The sequence below is a fragment of the Mesoplodon bidens genome (genome assembly GCF_964165515.1).
Source record: "Mesoplodon bidens genome assembly, chromosome: 3".
Classification (NCBI taxonomy): domain Eukaryota; kingdom Metazoa; phylum Chordata; class Mammalia; order Artiodactyla; family Ziphiidae; genus Mesoplodon; species Mesoplodon bidens.
In genome coordinates, this window is record NC_138178.1 from 132,232,273 (window position 1) to 132,256,827 (window position 24,555).

At 43.2% G+C, this 24,555-nt stretch overlaps 1 protein-coding gene across 5 annotated transcripts in view; it reads left to right on the forward strand.

Moving 5' to 3' along the window:
* The window catches only part of SAMD4A (sterile alpha motif domain containing 4A), a 239,191-nt gene that overhangs the window by 135,377 nt on the left and 79,259 nt on the right, over nucleotides 1-24,555 (forward strand). For all 5 annotated transcript variants that reach the window (XM_081228850.1, XM_081228853.1, XM_081228852.1 and 2 more), the window contains exon 3: nucleotides 19,208-19,726. In XM_081228850.1, coding sequence (XP_081084976.1) covers nucleotides 19,208-19,726 — 519 coding nt within the window. The remainder of the gene's footprint in view (nucleotides 1-19,207; nucleotides 19,727-24,555) is intronic.

Genomic DNA, 24,555 nt, shown 5'->3' on the forward strand with positions numbered 1-24,555 from the left:
TTCTGAGGCTTTATTTAGGTACTGGAATCTGTTCAGTGATTAGTAGAGCAAGCCATGTACTGAAGGTTATATGTCTGTTCTTCCACCTTCACATGCAGATCTTATTCTGAGGGTCTTGCTTCCTTTTCTTCCAAAGGCTCTAGCCATTTTAGATCTCAATCAAGACATTCTGGTAACTTTAAAATACATATATGTGTGTTTATGTGTGCATGTATATGTACATATATATGTTTATGTATTAGATTATCTATTTCTTAGATTACCTTTCATTTTATCAGTACTGTTACTGTTAACTTGCAAAATAAAAACAAATACTTGTTAGTTGGGTCCTGCCTCACCATGGGCCGTTAGGAACAAAGTATTCTTCCTACCCTCAAACTGCAAACTCTTGACATTCTTGGCACCTTGGGGATGACCAAGAACAGTTGTGTGTGTGGTAAAACTGCTCATTTTTCTTGGAGCATTGAGTCAGCGTTCTTGATATATAAAAGGCCTGAGTAGTTAGCCGTGTTTGAAATAAAAACAAAAAAGCAGCCCAGGAAGAATATCAGGAATTCAGTGTCCCATGCAAACAAGTTGTGCTCATGGTCCTAAATGAGACACGTTACTAAGGCTGTGACACGGAGTCTGCTGGTGCTTCGGAGGCATGCGGACTGGCGATGCTTGTGATCGGGGTTAGGAATAGAAGGTGTGTGGAAACTTTCTATAAAAGGCAGCTGGGTCCCCTGGACTGGTGTGGACAAGCGGTCAGGAAGCTCTGGCACTGTTCATGGCCATACTAGGGTATGGCTGCCTGACCCTGGCTGAGCTTCTCTGTGCCTCAGTTTCCCTGAAGCACCATATTGGTTTTGGGAGGGGAGGATAAGGACTTCCGGAGATGTAGGAGATGTGAGATGTGATCAGGTAGATGGAGGGAGCTTGGTGTCACGGGAGCTCAAATCAGGCCTGTGTCCCCAAACAGGGCTGGGCTGCTAGTCTCCTCAGGCATCATCCACTCTGGGTGATGCCTCTGATATCACAATACCCAGCTGGACACTCAGTAGTGCTGATCTGTGCCCAGTGGACACCAGAGGAGGAAAGAAAAGGCGGAGGACGAAGTGGAGAGGGAGGAGTTGGCGCAATCCCTTATGTGACCATCCCATCAACTCACAACTTTTTCACCTGACATCTGGTTCAGGTGTAATGTGTTCAGCCCCATACAACCTGTACAGCGTCTGCGCCCTCCCTCCCACACTCAGCAAAATATCATCGTCCTCTAATCGAGAATTTTGCTCCTGTTGCTGCACGTGTCTCGTGGTTCATTGTCAGACCCGTAAGTTGATAACTTCTTCACTAAACGGCTCTCCGGAGCAACCGTTTAGAGGTAATGCCCTGGCTTTGTGGTCCAGGCTCCTCTGGGTCTCCTGCAGACCCCTCTCCACCCTCCTCCATGGGACCGCACAGAACTCTGGGAAGATGAGGGGGTGGCTTGTGAAGGCGTGATTCTATGGTAACAATGCTTTAAAACAGGAATTTTCACCTTCTTTGTATTCATGAGCCATCCCAGGCCTGGTCAGACTTTGTTTCTTGTTCTGACAACGCTCTTAAAACCCACATGGCCCAAATCGTGGCTCCCCCATGTAGTCTTAGAAGGCGCTATCACTCCTTTTATCTGGCTAGATGGCTATGAATAGAAAACTTGAGAGATCAGCCCTGTCTTGGAAATATTATGGCATTTTGCTGGCTTATTTGTTGGTTAACTTTTTAATCCAGCAACTTCCCCTTAAAAATAGATTCCTGGGCTTCCCTGGTGGCGCAGTGGTTGAGAGTCCTCCTGCCAATGCAGGGGACATGGGTTCGTGCCCCGGTCCGGGAGGATCCCACATGCCACGGGGCGGCTGGGCCTGTGAGCCATGGCCGCTGAGCCTGCGCGTCCGGAGCCTGTGCTCCGCAACGGGAGAGGCCACGACAGTGAGAGGCCCGCGTACCGGAAAAAAAAAAAAAAAAAAAGATTCCTTTTGCCCTTTGAATTGATTCCTCTCAGCCCTTCTCCTGGTAAGAAATTAGTTTTCCCACCTGGTTTCACACCAGCCTTAACTTGCAGATCATCCCAGGGCTGGAAATTAATTGGAGCTGCCTCAACCAAGGAGGCTACGATTTTCTCTTAGTTCCTTTGACCAGGGGTTCTCAAACTTAAGCCTGGATCCGAATCACCTGAAGGGGTTTTTAATCACAAAGTTTTGGATTCAGTAGATCTAGGGAGGGGTCCCAAATTTACATTTCTTACAAGTTCCCAGGTGTGCAGCCCCCTACATTTGGAGAACCAGTGTGTTAGGTCTTTTTGGCTCTCCTGTTCTCCCCTCCTCCCCCTTCCCCAGCCTGTAGGGGAGGGGCCCATGGAGCCTTAGCCTCGTTCCTCAGATAATGGGGACTGTTGCTAACAATTAGAGGACATTCACAGTGGGCCAGACAGTGGTCTCCATGCTTTACACAGATTAAATAATTCAAACAGCACAGCAATCCTATGAAGTGTTCCATTTTCCAGATGAGGCCCTGAAGTGTACAGAATTGCCCAAGGTCACACAGCTAACTAAAAGGAAGGTCGAGGTCCAGACCCAAACAATAGAGCTGGAATCTGTGCTCTCAATGCTTTATTATCTTTCTTTTCCTTTTCCTCAAGTTACTTAGAGCACCTGGTACTCCTACAGTTCTTGGAAGCGAATACCTCAGAAAGGAGCCCCAAGACAACTGAGCCCATCTTAGGCACTTGTAATCTGCATACTGGGGCCCGAGTCTCCAGGCAGCTCGGCTTCCCCGTGTGTGTGTGTGTGTGTGTGTGTGTGTGTGTGTGTGTGTGTGTGTGTGTGTGTAGGTGGGTGGGTGGGAAGGGCTCTCAGTGGATAGGACCTTGGGAGGGGGCTGATGTGAAGACGCCGGGGGGGCGTCCACTTGTGAAGAGAGGCCAGACCTCCCCTTCTGTTGCGGCCCAGTGTCCCCTCACCATTCTGCCTTGGTCCGGAGATTTCTGCTATGGACCCTTAGCACCCTAACCAGAGACAGATGAAGCCAAGAAGGAACAGATCTGCATCATCAGCTGTGATAGAAAAGTGCATGTGGGGCTTCCCTGGTGGCGCAGTGGTTGAGAGTCCGCCTGCCGATGCAGGGAACATGGGTTCGTGCCCCAGTCTGGGAAGATCCCACATGCCGCGGAGCCTGTGCGTCCGGAGCCTGTGCTCCGCAACGGGAGAGGCCACAGCAGTGAGAGGCCCGCATACCGAAAAAAAAAAAAAAAAAAAAAAGAAAAGTGCATGTGTCTTTTCTCCAGTCTGATCCAGCAAGCATGTGTGATCAGCACTGTCCTTGGCAAACAAACAGTAGAGACTTAAGTGGGAGGCACTGGCCCTGCCCTCAAGGAGCCCACGGTCTAATGGAGGAGAAAGAGTATCGTATGTCACTGAGGTAGACAGTGTGGTAGAGAAGCAGTGAGGGCCAGAGTAGATCAACAGGATTCAAGGAAGGAGGTAGATTCTTAAACCACGTCATGGATAATGGCAGGGGCAGGAGGGAGCGAGTGTGGATGTATACAGGGCATATCTACAGCAAAGAATATTTAATGATAAATAATAGTCTCTTAGGATTTGAACAGCCAAGGTTAAGTCTCTTTTGGTATAGTTGTAACTGATTAAGCTCTTCATGTTTTTCTAGTAAATAATGTGTCAGATGCTGGCTGGAGGTATACTGGAAGTTCTGGAGTTACTTTAGAAAATAGATTCTACTCCTTACGGAGTTGCCTGTTCTATAAATGGAGAGCTCTTTAAAGTATTTCTCTACCCCTCTGGTCTGATTCTTTCCAAATTCTTTGTATTACAGACTTCTCTATGGGGTACAAAACTTTTCCCATGGCTATCTCTGACCCTGCACACCCCATTGAAAAAGAGGGATCCTAGAACCAGGCCATATACACTGATAGGGACCAAAGATAAATATCCAGTGGATAAATACATCCACCTCCAAAGGTGGTGGCATAAAGCCAGATTAAAACAAAACAGGCCGTTGCTGTCACTCCCTGCTCTAGATTAGTGTGGCCTAAGTCCTCTCACTGTTTTCGTGTCTTCCTTGGGTTTAGAATTCTAGACGCTGTGTTTGAGACTCAGGAAGCATGAGCAAGAGGCCCTTGTCCACAGACATTATAACTATGGGCTCTGAGCTCTTGTCTTCTCCTGCAGCATTCCCACAAAGTCTCCTAAAGCAGAGTGCCCTCATCTGGTCAGTCCTGCTGATTCTGGCCCAGCCGCTGGCCTGTGGGTCTGTTTAATTTCACAGTGAGATGCCCAGAAGGAGGGAAATGGCCTCTCCTTTCTGATTAGAGAATCACATCCTTTACCATCCTTTTCTCCTTCAGACCCCACTGCCCGGGAGAACTTCAGAAATTAAAAAGTAGCCCTCCTTCTCAAAAAATCTGAAAAGTCTTATTCTGTGTGATTGCCTCGACAGACCTACTAACCTGAAAATGAGTTCAGTGCACAAGTAAGAGGTGAAAATGACCTGCCTTTTCTGCTTGCCTTTGCATAAATTCCTGGAGTTGGCTAATAGCTCAAGAGATCCAGTAAGGGAAGTGGGCTTCTAACTCCCAGTAAGGGAGGTGTGCTTCTAACTCCCTCTGCAGGGCTGTGGGTAGTGAGGACCAGAGGGTGGGATTGGCTCCGTCCTAGGGTTAGTCACCCAACTCTGTCCTTGGGCGGTTAACCAGGCCCTTCTTTTCAAATACATTAACAGTTAATTTGTGACCATGGATTCAAATATCCTGCTTTCACAAATTTGTCCATTCTATCCTCTGCCGAATAACTTGTACATGTATTTAAGAATTCCTACCTAAGGGAGTGATGCAAACATGTTACTATCAACTTTTCCAACATGGGTATTTTGGGCATATGTGTGTGCTGTTCCTTGGTGACAATATTTACATGCATCCCAGGGTTCTCACATTCACACTCACACTTTGGATTCCCATCTCTCAAGATGGGAAATTTTGTCGAGCAACTTCCTCATTATTTTAGAAGGTGTGGGACCCGGTGACTCAATAGTCCAGACTCATTTCAAGACATAGTACGTCTCCACGTGGTCAGAGGTGGTTCACTCTGACCCTTGCCAGACCTGTGAGGTTTACAAACCTATTGTGTGAAGTGGCTGTTGTTCAGTTGGGTCTGCTGGATGGAGCACAGACTATTCCTTTGTGATTTGGCCTTGTTTATAGTCCTCCTGACACTCCTTGGTTGACTCTGTCTGGACATTGCCAGGGATTTTGGTCCTGGAGTTCTTCGGTAACAAATCTCACGGCAGTTAGGCTCCCTGGACCACAGTGTGCTTCTTTTCATGCTCTCATTTCCAGTGCTGCTTATAGAGGAAGGCCTGAATCTAAGCGCAGGAGTGCAAAGCCTGTTTTTCTCTTCTGCAAGGTCAGCGTGAGGATTGCTAATTCATTATTTTGAAATACAATTGGAAAGTCATTTTGTGGTATGTGGGGTTTGTCAGTGGTGGTCTGGGAGGGCGAGAGGGGCACTGAAGATTAGCGACTGGGAAAGCTTCCTGCTTTGGGAACATTTAACGCCTCTCCTCGGAGGGGTTTTGGGTATTAAAAAACTAGCCGAATGTGGTTTGCAAAGATTTGTCTTGCATTTGTCAAGAGTAAGGTAACATTTTCTTCATCTCTAATTTGTATGACTCTTAGGAGGCCCACTCCTATGAGGTTTTATTAGAGCATAATCACTTATGGCCAAAAAAATTTGGACACGCCACAGCCTTAACACAGCCCTATTGGCATTGGTTTTGTCTCTTTCTTCAACAGATGTTTGCAAAAGAGTCGCATTAAATGCATTTAATTCTGCTGTCTCAGCCTAACAAATCTTTATCATGAAGATTACTTTAATTGGTGTCAGTTACAAGCAGGAAAAGCTCCCATTATGCTTTTGTTTTCTAGCACTTGGGGAAATTTTCCATCCTAAATAGAATATTGAAATGGGGGATGTAGTAAAGATTTTGAAAACTGAGCTAATCATTTTATTTTCCTTTTTTACATATTCCTGTTTCTGTTTGACGTTAAAGCTAAAATTAATCAGAATTCCACAGAGCCAAACAAGAAAGAGGTGACTGAAGAGTTTTGGGGTGACAGTTGGTACCTTCTATTGCTTGCAGGTCACCCAGTCCATCAGTCTTTGTTTAAAGGAAATTTCTAGGGAGAACCTCAGATTTTGAGTAAGAAATCCCGAAGTCTAATAAACGATCAAATAAAATACCTGGGGACAATTTTATATAGCCATTTTAAAACATGATTAATAAGGAAATGGTAATGCAAGGGAAAATGGAGACAAATCACTAGCCTCATGAAGCTTATATTCTAGTAGAGAAAGATGGAAACTGAGTGTGGTACACAGCAGGTCACATGATAAGTGCTGTGGAGAACAATAAAGCAGGACGGGGGATAGGGAGTGTAGGGTGAGGGGGCGATGTGGGCAGTTGAAGATTGTGTACAGAGAAGGTCTCACTAAGAAGGTAACATGTGAGCAAAGACGGAACTGAGAGAGGCTGGATGTGGGTCTGGGGGAAGAGCGTTCCAGGCAGGTGCAAATGTTGGGAGGTCGGCCCAGGTCTGGCATGTAAAGGAACAGCAAGGGAGCCAGGATGGACTGACATGAATGAAGGACAGTAGTAGGGGGTGGGCTAGATCCCAGAGGGGCTAATAGTCTGTTCTATGGCTTTTACCATTGGAATGTTTGATCAGAGAAATGACATGACCTATCTTCTGGTATAAAAAGATCATTCTGCTTATTATATTGATAATTAGATTCTGGAAATATTTTGAAGATCCAGCACATAGGATTTGCTGACAGATGAAAGTAGTCGAGGATACTCCAAGGTTTCCACCTGAACTACTGGGAAGATGGAAAAGCCATTTGCTGAGATAGAAAAGAAGACCAAAGGCGCAGGTCTAGTGAGAGTGAAAGCAAGAGTTCAGTTTGGGACTTGTTAACCTATGCTGGAGATACAACTCTAGGAGTTGTCTGCATACTCGTCACGCCAGAGGTCAGAACTGAGGCAAGTGCTGGGGGAGTTGGCCTGTCTTATGTGCCCTCAGGGGTGGGGCAGCCTCAGACCTATGAGAGTTAGCCATTGCCAGGAGGAGGTCAGAAGCCTGAAGGTGAATCCCAACCCTAACTTGAGATTTCAGGACTAGTTACTGCTGACCTGGGTCCTTCAGGAGCAAAGGAGACCTCCTGGATTGCCCAGCCATGCTGGTACCCTGGAGAAAAGGGACCAAGATGGAAAGTCCCCATTGAAGAGATGACAAGATCACTTGGGAGCAGTAAGGGATTATTATAGGTATCTGTTGGGGCCAGAGGTGTCTGGTTCTTGCTCTTTGAGGAAGGTCAGGTGCCTATGAATGACCAGCCCCTAACCACCATTGTACTTTCAGAGAAATCGCTGGTGGTTATAATGGGCTATAGAGTCCACTATGTAGATCCCTGCCTTTTCTAGTGAATTCAAGGGGCAATAGCATTTTTTTTTTTTTTTTTTTTTTTTTTTTTTTTGCGGTACGCGGGCCTCTCACTGTTGTGGCCTCTCCCATTGTGGAGCACAGGCTCCGGACGTGCAGGCTCAGTGGCCATGGCTCACGGGCCCAGCCGCTCCATGGCATGTGGGATCTTCCCAGACCAGGGCGCAAACCCGTGTCCCCTGCATCGGCAGGCGGACTCTCAACCACTGCGCCACCAGGGAAGCCCTGCAGTAGCATTTTTGAGTGATTCTTTTTGCCAAGTAACATGAAGCTCCCTGTACTAGTTAACTATTGCTATATGACAAATTACTCCCAAACTTAATGGCTTCACATAATAATGTTTATCTCACAGTTTTCTGAGGGTCAGAAATTTAAGATGGCCTCGCTGGGTGGCTCTGGCTTAAAGTCTCTGGCAAGGCTGCAATCAAGATATTGACTAGAGCTGGAGAATCCACTTCCAAGGTGGCTTACTCACATGGCTGGCAAGTTGGTGCTGACTGTTAGCAGGAGGCCTGGGTTCCTCCCCATATGGCGGCCTCCCCTGGGGCTGCCTGAGTGTCTTCATAATTGGGGTGGCTATAGCTTCCGCCAGAGAGAGTGAACCAAGAGAGTGAGGTGCAAGCTGCAATGCCTTTTATGACCTGATCTCAGAACACCTCCTTCACACTCTGTTGGTCACATACAACTGTTCAGATTCGGTGTTGAGGGAGAGTACACAAGGGCATGAAGACCAGGAGGCAAGGATCCGTGGGGACCGCCAGCCAGAAATCACCCTCCTTGAAAATAGGGAGGAGGTTTCTATCTCCTCAATCTTTTGTATCTGCTCAAAGCATTGAGCACCACTTCCATGTTATCTGGGGTCCCCCATCACAACTGGTCTAATCCACATCTCTTGCAGGGCTCCACCAAATTACTGGGATGTTACTTTAGCCATCCCTAGCTCAAGAGGATCCCTTGGGAGATGGTAGGCAAATGCAGGTGCCAACACAGGAATCCCATTGTTTGCCATGTTGGTTTTTGCTATATTCCCCCTGACTTTTTAGGTGCCCTCTCAGCTCCCATCCCTACCAAATGCATGGCATGTGGTATTCCCACTGTCCTTCGGTCCCTGATTTGTGCAAAGATGCACTACAGTTAGAAGCCTTTATTACATGATGTGTCTAGGATTGAGTTTGTAATACAAATTCTTCCAGGGAGCTTTTGACCATTTAAGACCCACTGTATTCCTGCCTTTTTAGCACATTTATTTAACCAGTGCTTCTTGTACGTGTGCATTTAATTTCCAGCCATTTCTCGCGTGAGCAAATTGCCTAAATACACTTGTGAGAAACTCTGTTATGGTAAATGTTATTAAACTGAAAACAAGGGTATAATAAAATAACAATTTGAAGGTAATTTACTAACAACTGGAGCCCTTAAACATTGACATACCATTGTGTAGTAATAATACCAGACTTGGTATTTAAACACCTTCTTTGTCACTCCAAGAATCACTGGGACTGCTTCCTAATCCTCATGGTCTTTAATTATAGCTCTTTCAAGATTTTTTTTACTACTCCTATGTCACTGGTTTATAAATTATAAATCATTAGCTTTTACCCACATAAAACATCCAGAAAACTTTTATCTCTGCTGCTTATCCAGAGAAATAATAAAGAAAATATTCAGAGAAAGTAATAGAGGTGAGTTGGCATCACTGAACCTTATTGTTCTTGGACTTCGTTCTCTAGACTGTCTACCGACTAGAGTGATATTGGGGTGAATGATAATAGAAACTGCATCACAAAAGTGATCGATTAGTTGAACATTTTGAGGATTCCTGGGTCTTCCCCAGTAAGGAGAATTCCTTGAATACACATCTCAGTAAAGGCTCCTTCTGCCTGGAAGGTGGTGTGGATGACACAAAGAAGGCCAGTGGGCAGCTGGGTGGGACCTGCCATTCCTATACCAAGTCCCCGCACGCAGGGCCTGGCTTCTGTTTTAAGGTGGAGATTCTCACTCTCGTCAGTGCTCTGGGGATACTCCCCCTGAGAGATTGATTCAGCCAATCAGTGCTGGCTGATTAATTTGCCATAAGGAGGGACCTTATGTACTCAAAGGAGCCAGAGAGACTAGGTGTTCTCAAAGTCCATATACTCAGTCCAGGAAGACCTCCACAGGAAGCCAAATCATAATCAGAAACCATTTATTCAGTTGTCCTGAAAAATCATCATCACAGAATCTAGAAATCCCTTGTCTGTATGGTCAGTTCATCCTCTCCCTAAAGGTACCTGGCGAGCTAAATCATAGTCCGAAGTTTGTTTGGTGAGTGGATAACCAGGATGAGGGAAGCTAAGTGAGGGGAATGTTTAGTGGCAACAGGTTAGCTTCATGAGTCCAGCTCAGAATGGGAATGACCTCGCACTAAGGACTGAATTGCTAGAAGCCAAAGGGCTAAAACTTCCTTTTTCCTAGAGGGGTACTTAGATAGGTGTATCAGTTATCTTTACCCCAAACGTAGAAGCTTAATACAACAATAAACATGTTATCGCACACAAGTTTCTCTGGCTCAGGAATACAACGCAGGGCCCCTCAAGATGTTCTCTGGAGTGTAGTCACCCGAAGGCTTCACGGAGGCTAAGAGTTCTGCTCCCAAGTTGGTGCTGCAGGCAGCAGGGCTTAGTTCCTTACCATCCAGACCTCTGTCCCTACTGGGTGGCTTGAGAGTCCTCGCAGCATGGCAGCTGGCTTCCCCCAGAGGGCGTAACCCAGGAGAGAGCAAGATAAACGCTGCAGTGCCTCTTCCAATCCATGAAGTCACACACTGTCACTTCTGCTACACTGTATTTGATAGAAGTGACTCATTAACCCCAGCCTGCTCTCAGAGGGAGTTGATTGGCTCCACCTTTTGGAGAGGACTGACCAAGACATAGTGGACATAGTTTAAAACCACAGAAGGTACGTTGTCCTCTTACCTTCTTCTTTTCTACACTTCCATAGCCGACCCAACTCTTCTGCTGATCCATGTATTCTTAAAATTTTTTTACATTATTATATTTGTAAATATAATGTACATATAAACATTTTGGGGGCTTCTCCGGCAGTCCAGTGGTTAAGACTCCACCTTCCAATGCAGGGGGTGCGGGGTGGATCCCTGGTCGGGGAGCTAAGATCCCATATGCCATGGGGTGCGGCCAAAATTTTTCTTTTTAATTAAAAAATTTTTTTAATTGTATGTGTAATTATATATTATATAATTATATTTTAATGTATTATATAATTACATGTGTAGTATATAATTATATATGTAGTATATAATTATGTACGTAGTATATAATTACGTATGCATTATAAATATTAATATATTTAGCTTATAGCCAAGCTCTTCTAGTATGATAGTCATTATGCATCTTTATGCTACTTTGCATACCCCCATTCTGCCACCTCCCTAGCTGGGGGACCTGGGGCAAGTTACTTGACCTCTCTGTGCCTCTGTGTCCCCATCCGTAAAGTAAGGCTGTAATAGGACCTGTGTCATAAGCTTCGTGTGAGGATTAAGCGAGGAATTACATGCACAGAGCTTAGAAGAGTCCCTGGCACACAGAAAACATTCAGTACTCTTAGCTCTCAGCATGGCAGCTGGAGCAGTGGCAGAAACAGTTTGATCCAGTAGGTGTAGTTAGCCCTCAGAAGGCCATCGTATTTCCATGTTCCCAGAGGTACTAAACAAAAGTCATAGTTGTCTTCATGGCCATGCCACAGCCCTACAGCATCCAAGCCCTGTCCCGAGGATAGAGAAAAAACCTTTTCAGGCCTGGAAGGGACCAAGGGTCAGCAGCCTCTTTGCTGTGCTTGTTCCTCCTCTGGATCCCAGGTTAATCCCTGCCAGAGAGGGCTTACCTGGAGATAACATGTTTAGTTTGTACTCTGAGTCCTATTTATTGATAAATTTTGTTTTTGTTCCTAAACTGTTTTTAGGCTGACCTTTCGTGGAAGGGTAGAATAGCCAAACGGGGAACTAACCTGGCAAAAAGCTAGGGAGTTCCTCAGCCTCAAGGATTTGTATTAAAGGTTGTTCCCAAATTTTATTTTTAAACATACATTTTTCAGGGTATACACTGGCTATGTGTGATCAGTGTTGGCGTTGGACATAGATCCATCTTTACTTCAGGCCCCTTTGCTTCTTGTCAGTGCCTCTTTAGTTCCTTGGGCTTAATGAATAGATTTTATCTTTGTCCTAAGCATGTTCATAATTTAAAACATGCTGGGTGTTTGCTGAAAAGGTATTGATGAGAAAGTTAGAACTGATGCTTTCTTCATCTCCCAGAGCAACTTTAAAAGAAAGGCTGTATACCTAGTGGAATGCATGAGGGTTGTCTTGTGTCAGGTGGCAATTTGCTAAATATAGGGAGCTTGCAGGGACCTGCTGAGGTCATCTGTGCCCTCCCACCCGCCTTCCCCATCTGAATGTCTCCAGCCCTGTGCTAGCCAATTCAGGAGTCACCAGCCACACACGGCCTCTGAGCATTTCAGCTGTGGCTAGTCCAAGTTGAGATGTGCTGTCAGTGGTAAAGTACTCCCTGGATTAAAAAAAAAAAATTTATTGAAGTATAGTTGATGTATAATATTGTGTACATTACAGGTGTACAGCATAGTGATTCACAATTTTTAAAGGTTATACTGCATTTATAGTTATTATAAAATACTGGCTACATTCCATGTGTTGTACAAGATATTCTTGTAGCTTATTTTATACGTAATAGTTTGTACCTCTTAATTCCTTACCCCTGTACTGCCACTTCTCCTTCCCTCTCCCCACTGGTAACTACTAGTTTGTTCCCCATATCTGAGTCTGCTTCTTTTTTAAAAATTTATTTATTTATTATTATTTTTTGGCTGTGTTGGGTCTTCATTGCTGCGAGGAGGCTTTCTCTAGTTGCAGCGAGCACGGGCTACTCTTCATTGCGATGCGCGGGCTTCTCATTGCGGTGGCTTCTCTTGTTGCGGAGCATGGGCTCTAGGCGCATGGGCTTCAGTAGTTGTGGCTCATGGGCTCTAAAGCGCAGGCTCAGTATTTGTGGCGCATGGGCTTAGTTGCTCCGCAGCGTGTGGGATCTTCCCAGACCAGGGCTTGAACTTGTGTCCCTTGCATTGGCAGGTGGATTCTTAACCACTGCACCACCAGGGAAGCCCTGTTTCTTTTTTATTATAGTCACTCGTTTGTTGTATTTTTTAGATTCCACATATAAGTAATATCATATAGTATTTGTCTTTCTCTGACTTATTTCACTTAGCATAGTACCCTCCAAGTCCATCCATGTTGTTGCAAAATTTCATTCTTTTTTATGGCTGAGTAGTATTCCATTGTATATATGTACCACATCTTCTTTATCCATTCCTCTGTTGATGAACACTTAGGTTACTTCCATACCTTGGCAATTGTAAATAATGCTTCTATGAACATTGGGGTGCATGTATCTTTTCAAATTAGCATTTTTGGTTTTTTCGGATATATACCCAGCAGTGGAATTTCTGGGTCATATAGTAGTTCTATTTTTAGTTTTTGAGAAAGCTCCATACTCTTTTCCACAGTGGCTGCACCAATTTACATTCCCACCAACAGAGGGTTCCCTTTACTCCACATCTTCACCAACATTTGTTATTTGTGTTCTTTTTGACGATAGCCATCTGACAGGTGTGAGGTAATATCTCATTGTGGGTTTGATTTGCATTTCCCTGATGATTAGCAATGTTGAGCATCTTTTCATGTGCCCGTTGGCCACCTGCATTTCCTCTTTGGAAAAATGTTGCCAATATTTTAATCAGGTTGTTCTTTTGATGTTGAGTTGTATGAGCTGTTTATATATTTTGGAAATTAACCCCTTATTGGTCATATCATTTGCAAATATTTTCTCCCATTCAGTAGGCTGTCTTTTCATTTTGTCAGTGGTTTTCTTTGCTCTGCAAAATCTTTTAAGTTTAATTAGGTTCTATTTATTTATTTTCACTTTTATTTCCTTTGCTTTAGGGGATGGATCCAAAAAAGTACTGCTGTGATTTATGTCAAAGAGTGTTCTGCCTGTGTTTTCTTCTAGGAGTTTTATCATCTCTGGTCTTACATTTGGTCTTTAATCCATTTTTTTTTTTTTTTAAGTTTATTTATTTATTTTTTTAATTAGTTTCTGCTTTATAACAAAGTGAATCAGTCATACATATACATCTGTTCCCACATCCCTTCCCTCATGCATCTCCCTCCCTCCCACTTTAATCCATTTTGAGTTTATTTTTGTATATGGCATTACAGAATGTTCTAATTTCACTCTTTCACATGTAGCTGTCCAGTTTTCCCAGCACCACTTATTGAAGAGTCTGTCTTTTCTGCATTGTATATTCTTGCCTCCTTTGTTGTATATTAATTGACCATATGTGTGTGGGTTTATTTCTGGACTCTCCATTCTGATCCATTGATGTATGCATCTATTTTTGTGCCAGTACTATACTGTTTTGATTAATGTATCTTTGTAGTATAGTCTGAAGTCAGGGAGCATGACTCCTCCAGCTCTGTTCTTCTTTCTCAAGATTGATTTGTCCATTTGGGGTTTTCTTTGTTTCCATACAAATTTTTAAATTATTTGTTCTAGTTCTGTGAAAAATGCCATTAGTATTTTGATATAGGTTACACTGAATCTGTAGCTTGCCTTGGGTAGTCTGAAGTGCACCCTGTATTTTGAAGACTTAATACAAAGAAAGTGTAAAATGTTTCATCAGTAATTTTTACTGCTTACAAGTTGAAATAATAATACAATGATATAATGGATTAAATAAAATATATCATTAAAATTAATTTTACCTCCTTTTTACTTTTCTTTTAATACTAGAAAATTTTAAATTGCGTATGCTCGCATTATATTTCTATCTGACAGTGCTTCTCTGGACCATCTATCTCTATTCTTCAAGCCCCGAGGATGGAGGTTGTAGAGACTTCCTTGGTGACTCCTCTGAGTCTTTTGTCATTCTGGCACTTCACATCCAATCTTATTCTCTCATGCTTCAATTTGAAGACTTCTGCTTCAAGTAGTTGACTGTCCATCTCCTTATGAAATCCCTACTTGGAAAAAGTCAAGTATCTCTTCATATTATTCAGTTATAAGCCCATTATTTTTTACCTTTGACTTTCTACCTCTTTTCCAACTCTGATAATATTTTTAAATTTTATTTTATTGAAGTATAGTTGATTTATTAATGCAGTGTTGTATTAACTTCCACTGTACAGCAAAGTGTTCAGTTATACATACACACACACACACATATATTATACTTTTGCATATTCTTTTCAATTATGGCTTATCACAGTATATTGAATATAGTTCCCTATGCTATACAGTAGGATCTTGTTGTTTATCCATTCTATATATAATAGTTTGCATCTGCTAATCCCAAACTCCCAGTCCAACCCCCCCCCACCCTTGGCAACCACAAGTCTGTTCTCTACATCTGTGAGTCTGTTTCTGTTTTGTAGATAAGTTCATTTTTGTCATATTTTAGATTCCACATATAAGTGATATCATATGGTATTTGTCTTTCTCTTTCTGACTTACTTCACTTAGTATCATAATCTCTAGGTCCATCCATGTTGCTGCAAATGGCATTATTTCATTCTTTTTTGTGGCTGAGTAGTATTCTATTGTATATATGTACCACATCTTTATCCGTTCATCTGTCAGTGGACATTTAGGTTGTTTCCATGTCTTGGCTGTTGTGAATAGTGCTGCTATGCATAGAGTTGCATGTATCTGTTTGAATTACAGTTTTGTCCAGATATATGCCCAGGAGTGGGATTGCTGGATCACATGGCAACTCTATTTTTAGCTTTCTGAGGAACCTCCATATGGTTTTGCATAGTGGCTGCACCAATTTACATTCCCACCAACAGTGTAGGAGGGTTCCCTTTTCTCTACACCCTCTCTAGCATTTGTTATTTGTAGACTTTTTTATGATGACAGTTCTAACTGGTGTGAGGTGGTACCTCTTTGTAGTTTTTTTGTTTTTTTTTTTATCTAAGAACTTTGCCTTTTAATTTTTTTTTACAAATTTAATCAGTTATACATATACATATGTTCCCATATCCCCTCCCTTTTGCGTCTCCCTCCCACCCTCCCTATCCCACCCCTCCAGGCAGTCACAAAGCACCGAGCTGATCTCCCTGTGCTATGCGGCTGCTTCCCACTAGCTATCTACCTTATGTTTGGTAGTGTATATATGTCCATGCCGCTCTTTCACTTTGTCACAGCTTACCCTTCCCCCTCCCCATATCCTCAAGTCCATTCTCTAGTAGGTCTGTGTCTTTATTCTTGTCTTACCCCTATGTTCTTCATGACATTTTTTTTCCTTAAATTCCATATATATGTGTCAGCATACAGTATTTGTCTTTCTCTTTCTGACTTACTTCACTCTGTATGACAGACTCTAGGTCCATCCACCTCATTACAAATAGCTCAATTTCATTTCTTTTTATGGCTGAGTAATATTCCACTGTATATATGTGCCACATCTTCTTTACCCATTCATCCGATGATGGACACTTAGGTTGTTTCCATCTCCGGGCTATTGTAAATAGGGCTGCTATGAACATTTTGGTACATGTCTCTTTTTGAATTATGGTTTTCTCAGGGTATATGCCCAGTAGTGGGATTGCTGGGTCATATGGTAGTTCTATTTGTAGTTTTTTAAGGAACCTCCATACCGTTCTCCATAGTGGCTGTACCAATTTAAATTTGTAAAAAATTTTATTTATTTTTGGCTTTGTTGGGTCTTTGTTGCCGTGCACAGGCTTTCTCTAGTTGTGGCTAGCGGGGGCTACTCTTCGTTGAGGTATGCAGGCTTCTCATTACAGTGGCTTCTCTTGTTGAGGAGCACGGGCTCTAGGTGCACGGGCTTCAGTAGTTGTGGCATGCAGGTTCAGTAGCTGTGGCTTGCGGGCTCTCGAGCGCAGGCTCAGTAGTTGCAGTGCACGGGCTTAGTTGCTCCATGGCATGTGGGATCTTCCCAGACCAGGGCTTGAACCTGTGTGCCTTGCATTGGCAGGCAGATTCTTAACCACTGCACCACCAGGGAAGCCCCCTCATTGTAGTTTTGATTCACATTTCTCTAATAATTAGCGAGGTTGAACATCTTTTCATGTGCCTGTTGGCCATCTGTATGTCTTCTTTGGAGAAATGTCTATTTAGGTCTTCTGCCCATTTTTCGATTGGGTGGTTTGTTTTTTTTCATAATTGAGTTATATGTGCTGCTTGTATATTTTGGAAATTAAGCCCTTGTCGGTCACATCACTTGCAAATATTTCTCCCAGCCTGTAGGTTGTCTTTTCGTTTTGTTTATGGTTTCCTTTGCTGTACAAAAGCTTGCAAGTTTGATTAGGTTCCATTTGTTTATTTTTGCTTTTATTTCTATTACCTTGGGAGACTGACCTAAGAAAACATTGGTATGATTTATGTCAGAGAATGTTTTGCCTGTGTTCTCTTCTAGGAGTTTTATGGTATCATGTTTTATATTTAAGTCTTTAAGCCATTTTAAGTTTATTTTTGTGTATGGTGTGCTGGTGTGTTCTAACTTCATTGATTTATTTACATCTGGCTGGCTATCCAACTTCCCAGCACCACTTGCTGAAGAGACTGTCTTTTCTCCATTGTATAGTCTTACCTCCTTCCTTGAAGATTAATTGACCGTAGGTGTGTGGGTTTATTTCTGGGGTCTCTGTTCTGTTCCACTGATCCATGTGTCTGTTTTTGTGCCAGTACCATGCTGTCTTGATTACTGTAGCTTTGTATCAACTCTGATAATTTTTAATGACCTTCCCTGGGTCATCTCTGGTCTCTGTTTTTTTTAATAGAAATTTATTGGAGTATCTGGCCTTTATTATTTTTAAAACTTGGTATCTGAAACCACCCAGCATGGCTCTAACATGGGCCTGACTAATGCAGAGACAAATAGAAGGAATTATTTCCACTATCAAGTACTTGACTGGTCCTTTTGATACATTACCTCATTGAATCCTATAACACAAGGAGGGACAGGTGCTCTTGGTAGCACTCTTCACTGATGAGGGAGTTGAGGCTCACAGAGGTTGAGTAACTTAGCGAAGTTCCTTTGCCAGTTAGGTGACAGAGCCGGGATTCATGCCCATGTGTGCCTGACTCTGAAGCCCATTCTTTCATTACCTACCATGTCTTTCTCGCCTGATACTTTTCATTGAATACACCCCTTCGTCTTGAGAGGCCTTATCCTACACAGCTGGTGCATTTGTAGCTTATGGTCAACACTGACTCTTGAGCTTGTTCTGGTATGTTTGTGCCTCACTAGAATTGTGAAGCCTTTCTGCTAAATTCCAGAAATGCCTTTTCAACCCTGCAGATACTTTGTGAAAGCCCTAGCCCTTCTACAGTCATCACTGGGCCAGAGTTGATGTGTTCAGGTGTTCGGAATGACTTTTCTGAAGGGAGCTTTCTTTCCTATCATCCCAGGCCCCATGGATAACTATCAGTCTCCAAAACAAGCTACTTTTCAAAGGCCAGTTAAGGCAATTAATCCATGTTTACCTAACAGCAAAAGATTTGTGTTTTGAATAGTAGGGAATAGGAAGGGTTCCTTGGGAGAGTGTGAAAAACAAATCTTTTCATGGATGAACCTTGAAGACATTATGCTAAGTGCAATAAGCTTCTCACAAAAGGGCAAATACTATATAATTCCACTTAAATACAGTAACTAGAGTAGTCAAATATATAGGGACAGAAAGTAGAATGATGGTCATCAGGGGATGGGAGAGGGAATGAGGAGTCTGTGTTTCATGGGTACAGAGTTTCAGTTTGGGAAGATAAAGATATGGAGATGGATAGTGGTGATGGCTGCACAACAATATGAATGTACTTAATGCCACAGAACTGTACACTTAAACATGGTTAAAATGGCAAATATTATGTATATTTTATCATAATAAAAATAACCAAACAGATCTTCTATATTTAAAGAAAAATAGCTTGCTTAGCATGTGTGATCAGAGGTGCCACTGTAGCGAAGTCTTGGGTCTATTGTTCATTCTAGCTTTGAGATCACAGTCATTTTCTGAGTTAGTTTCTCATGAGGAAGGTGCAGGCGTACTTCACCGAGCTGAGGGGTGTCCTTTTATCCCTGACAGATTTCTCCATCTAGGAAGTTTTACCAACTTCAAACAAATGCCTTTGCCTGGGCCTCAGCCACTTTCCACAAATGTCTGGGGAAGGGAAAGCAGCCATACCTTCGCGGACTCCACTATATGGACCCTTGATTATACTCACTTTTCCATGGAGATTTTCTTATTCCTTCTTCACCTATCTGAGGGTATGCCTAGACTTTCCTAAGAAATAAAATGGCTGTAAATTGTATTTGTTTGTACCGAAGTGGTCATAGCCTCTTTGGAGACCTGCATGAGAATTAGATTGAGCACCCAAACATCTCAGAGCGTTTGTTTCACGTTTCATTGAAGTCACTGCCCCCTGACAACCTGAGGTCAGTTATCCAACTCAATGCAGAGACTGTTTTTGAGAAAATTTATGCAGGGTACGTAGGTTGAGACTCTAATCCCCAGGAATTCTCTTTACAGCGTGGTGCTTGGTGCCACTGTGGGTGTAATTGCTTATTTGCCCTGCATATTTTCCTTTTCAGGAATCATTAACCAATGGCAACAGGAGTCCAAGGATAAAGTGATTTCCCTCCTGTTAACTCACCTGCCTTTGCTGAAGCCAGGAAACCTCGACGCAAAAGTAGAGTATATGAAACTGCTGCCCAAAATCCTGGCGCACTCCATTGAACACAACCAGCACATCGAGGAGAGCAGGCAGCTGCTGTCCTATGCTTTGATCCATCCGGCCACTTCGTTGGAAGACCGCAGTGCTCTGGCCATGTGGCTGAACCACTTGGAGGACCGCACGTCGACCAGCTTTGGCGGCCAGAACCGAGGCCGCTCGGACTCTGTGGATTACGGGCAGACGCACTACTATCACCAAAGACAGAACTCCGACGACAAGCTTAATGGGTGGCAGAACTCTCGGGATTCTGGGATTTGCATCAATGCCTCCAGCTGGCAGGACAAAAGCCTGGGGTGTGAGAATGGCCACGTGCCCCTCTACTCCTCTTCATCCGTCCCCACCACAATCAATACGATTGGAACCAGCACCAGTACAAGTAAGTCCCCGAGAAGCCCTTTAGCGTGGTCTGGTTTGGCGACTTGCTGTGTGAGGCATGTCCCACTGGGAATGTCTGCTCTGAGCACCCTGTAACCCTGGGAGAGAAGGGCCGATTGGAATTGGCTGTGGGAAAGGGCTCTTTGGACCCCATCTTTGTCGTTCTTTCAACTCTGGAAAGAGAAAAATGCTGGGCAGCTAAAAATGATTGATGGTCCAAATTCGGGTTACAAACAGACCAAAAAAAGAAAAAAGAAAAAATTAAATGAGACAGATTAAGTGGTGAAAGAAGGAAACTTCCTGTTTCCACAAACAGAAATGCCTTTCACCCGCTATCTTTCACCTGGGGTTTTTGGATTTGCTGAGACACTGAGTTCCCCTGTGATTCTCTAAACCTGATTCTAACCCATGGTTAACCAGACAGCCTCATGGGCTTTGTGCGTTTTCCTTTCTTTTCACTTCTTTTGTTTCTTTTCCTTTCTTTTTTTCTTTCTTTCTTCTTTTTTTTTTTTTTTTTTAATTTCACCCTGGAATGTTCCCTCCCTTGCATCTCCTGGTTTTAATCCCCAGTTGTCAGGGTCACTTTTCCTCCTGACCAGGGGGAACAGGTTTGCTAACTGAGAATGCTGCTCTGTGCTGTGGCCTGGTGTGGATGCTGTGGCCTTCTCTTGCTCAGTCTAACCCCTTAGGAGAGGTGGGGCGGGGATGGCTTTGCGGGAGGGGAGAGCAGAGGACAGCCTCCTCCTCTTTTGACCACTAAAGCAAAGTACTCTGCCCACAGCTGGGACCAGGGCCAGGAGTCCTCCTCTCTATGGCTCCCCACTTAGGCTGAGCAAAGTGACAAACATGCCACTGGTGCTTTTGCAAAGTGGCAACGTGGGAGAGTGGCCTGCCATTAAACAGAGTTCCCTGATGCTAGTTTGCATGTGTCCCTGAAGACAGCGTCAGTGCATAGATAACTTTCTTGGGGAAAAGCTTTTGCGGTTAGACCTTATGTGCCTGTCAACATGCAGGAACCCCCAATTAAAAGATCTGAGAGGATTAAGGATTGTCAGTGACAGTTTCTTGGCCTCTACCTCCACTCGGATCTTTTGGCTAATGGGCCTTTTTAAATGGCTTTCTCAAATACATAAGAGTGTTGAATTTTTACTACATTGATTGAAACAGTACTTTAGTGGAATAATCAAAGAAGTACTTAAGATACCGCATTGATAATGCCACAACATGAGAGTTTAAAATTCTTTCGTCCATTTTCATATTTAGATGTTGATAATTTTCAAATTTGGGGAATTAGGTGATTATTGCATCATTAGTTTATTGTGTAAGAGATTCTGGTGACAGTTTTTTTCACAGACTAGTAATCCAGGGAACAGTTTCACTAACCTCTGTGTGACAGAGAGTGATGGCTTGAACTATTCAAGCAGACACAGGCAGGCTGGGATGACAGAGCTTCTTGGCCGGAGTTTCCTGGGTCAGTGACAGAATCCAGTAATTGTTACAAAACTCTTTGATAGCTGGGAGAGACGCGGGCTCTGAGCTGCCTACCCTCTCAAAACTTGGTCTTTTGTATTTTAAGGGGTTGAGTTTTATGTCATTTGTCTTGAAATTAGTCTTGGGTCATCACATTTCCATCTCTGCTGATTTACACATTCCGGGGTCTTGATAAGATTAGTACAATTTGAGATGTTTATCAGATTGTAGTCAACAGACACTTTCATATTTCACTGTGGCTACCTCGCCCAGCAGAGGGGAGGAAATGCTTAGATGATTGTCATGGCCTCCTAGGCCTTTGAGCCCAGTGTAGTACTTGAGCTGAAAAGGACTTGGAGGTTTAACAAAGTAACTATATTACGTATCTTGAGAAGAAAGGGGTTAGAGCCCCTTTTCAGAGCATCACTAAAGAAGATAACAGCTCAGATCTCTCCTCCAGAAAGTTTCATTCAAACACTTAGGTCATATCAGCACTTGCATTTCAAGAACATCTCTTTAACAAAACATTAGTGTCATTGCTTTACCCCTCTGCATTGTCGATAGTGGTTAAATTGTGCTTATCAAAACTGCAATCCTTTGGGTCATTCATTCGCTTGTGCTTTTATCAAATATCTTCTCAGCACCTGGGAGGCAGCTTGACAAAGTGGGCAGGACAAGGACTTTGGTGTCACTGCTTCCTGCATCCAAATCTCAGACCTGAAATTAGCTAACTGCAACTTGGCTGAGTTACTTCACGTCTCTGAGCAAGGTCCCCACTTGTAAAATGGGAATATTCATGATATCTGCCAGCGAGGGTTGTGGTGAGGGTAAATGAGATTATGTACATAAATGCCCAGCCCTGGCCAGGGCTGGCAACAGTAAGCACTCAGTAAGTGTCTGCTAAATGAATGAGAGAGACTGGGCAAGACAGTGAGAAGCAAAGTGCTAGCACTAACCCCCAGACTCTGTGCCCTCATTTGCATTGTATCTTTCCTGAGCCCAGACCATGCAGCATGGTCTAGGGGGACTTGAGTCTCCTGTGACCATTTCACTGCAATAGAAAATGGTTTGGCCTTAAGTCTTCAGATTCCAAGGTAGAAGAGTACCAGCTGTTTGAGAAGAAGCAAAGGAGGTTGCTGGCTGAAAAAGAGTGAGTGAGGTAGACAGCAGTGGGAGAGGTTGCAGAGGTAACAGGGAGGGAGACATCTTACAGGGTATTGTGGGCCATTGCAAGAACTTTGACTTTTGCTCTCAGCAATCCCATTGGAGGATTTTTGGCAAACGAGTGATGTGATCTGACTCATGTTTTAAGGGATTGTTTTGGCTGCTGTGTTAAGAATAGATTGTACCAGGACAAGGACAGAAACATGAAGGCTGGTTAAGAGACTATTGCAGTAATCCAGGCAAGACATTGATGACTTGCACCAGAATGGCTGCAGTAGAAGGGGGGAGAAGTGGTCAAGTCTAGATGTGTTTTTGAAAGTACAGCCAAAAGGATTTCCTGACAGAATAAATGAGTTGTGAGGGGAAAAATTCAAGAATGACTTCAGGGTTTTTGCTTACACAACTTGGAAGGATGGCACTGCCATCAGTTGAAATGAGGAAGTCTCTATTTATTGAGGAGGTTTGGGGGTAAGATTGGGTGTTCAGTTTCATATATGGTGAGTTTATACATCTGTTAGACAATCAGAGATGTCTAGTAAGCAATTGGACATATGAGCATGCAGTTTGGGAGAGAAGACTGACCTAAGATAGACATCTGGGAGTTCAGCACATGGGTGATATTTAAAGCTATGAAACTATGAGATGAGATTACCATAGTAGAGATGCAGATAGAGAAGAGAACCAAGGGCTGAGCCTGAGCACATCAACATGAAGGCTGGGAAAAAGCAGAGGAAGCAACAAACCAAGGAGAAACCATTGAAGTTGGAGAAAACGCAAGTGTATATGTGTGTGTGTGTGTGTGTGTGTGTGTCAAGGCAAATGAAGAAAAGGTTTCAAGAAGGAAAAAGTGATCAACTGAGTCAAATGCTACTGATAGGTCCAATAAGATGAGGACCAGGAAGTGACCATTGGATTTCTCAAAGAGAGATCTTAGAGATCAATTGGAAATGCTTCACACATGATAGGTATTTAAGGGATGAGGAAAGTTGAGTTAGTGATTCCAAAGAGATAAGAAACAAGATAGGGAGAGAAACTAGCTATAAGCTTGATTTTGGATTTATATTGACTTTGAGAAGGTGCTGGCACATTGAGATGGAGAAAATGATACATTAAAAAATAGATGATGGAACCACACAGATTTTTTGAAGGAAGGGATTAAGATGAGGCTAAGAGTAGAGGGCAAAAACTATGTCCTAATCTAACAAGGATCAACCAATTTTCATCCATTTAGACAGAGGAGAGAGTACCTTTTATTGATTACAGAAGTTAAATCAAATGAGATCTCACAGGATCTTTGAGCTGGGGCTTTTCTTCCATGAGATAAGAGAAGAATGGGTTCAGACAATCGAGAGTCTATGAAGCACCATTTTGGAGAGCATCAAGGTGTTTCAGACGAGAGGGGAGAACCTATTTTCAGTACCTAGCTCCCCTTTTAAGGCTACTCATGGGTCTGATGACTCAGAGCAAGAATGTGCAGATTCTTCATCATGAGCCTGTGGGACCAGAAAGGACCAAGGTATTGGCTGTCACAAATCATGGCCTTTGTATTGACCATCACAAGCAATTCCAAGTACAACATGCCTAGAACCTGGCTTAGCATCTTTAGGTTTGCTTTCTGTCTCAAGTCTTCCATAGAAAAAGTAAACTGTCCAGGAAAAGAACCATCCAGGTTTTCTTAAGAGCCCACAGAATTTCGCTGTGGGGAGGTCAGTGCCACCTCCATTGCCCCAGACTGACTTTCTAACCATGTTCTACTCTTCACTGGCAGAATTTGACCTGGGAGAAAACCATGTGCTGCAGTTACAAATGAAAGGAACTTGTTTCTATTCAAATCATTGCCAATACATGATTTTTCTTAGCATTCTTTACATTTGGATTTGAAAACATGCCAACCTTTGCTAGCCTAGACTGAGGCAAGAACTCAGAAGCTTTGCGTTACAAAAATTATTCCAAAGTGCTCCATTTGAACTGCCCACTTCTTCTACAGTCTCATGGTGTAGCTTGGAACCTTAGTATTTCTTTTATTAATCTAAATTGATTTTTATGATGATAAAAGCAATACATTAAAAATTTGAGGGTACCATAGATCATGAAAAGTAAATTAACAGTAATCGCTGCATCGTGCTTACTACATGCTGGGTACTCTTCAAAACGCTTTACATAAATATTAGTTCATTTAATTCTTATAATCCCCCG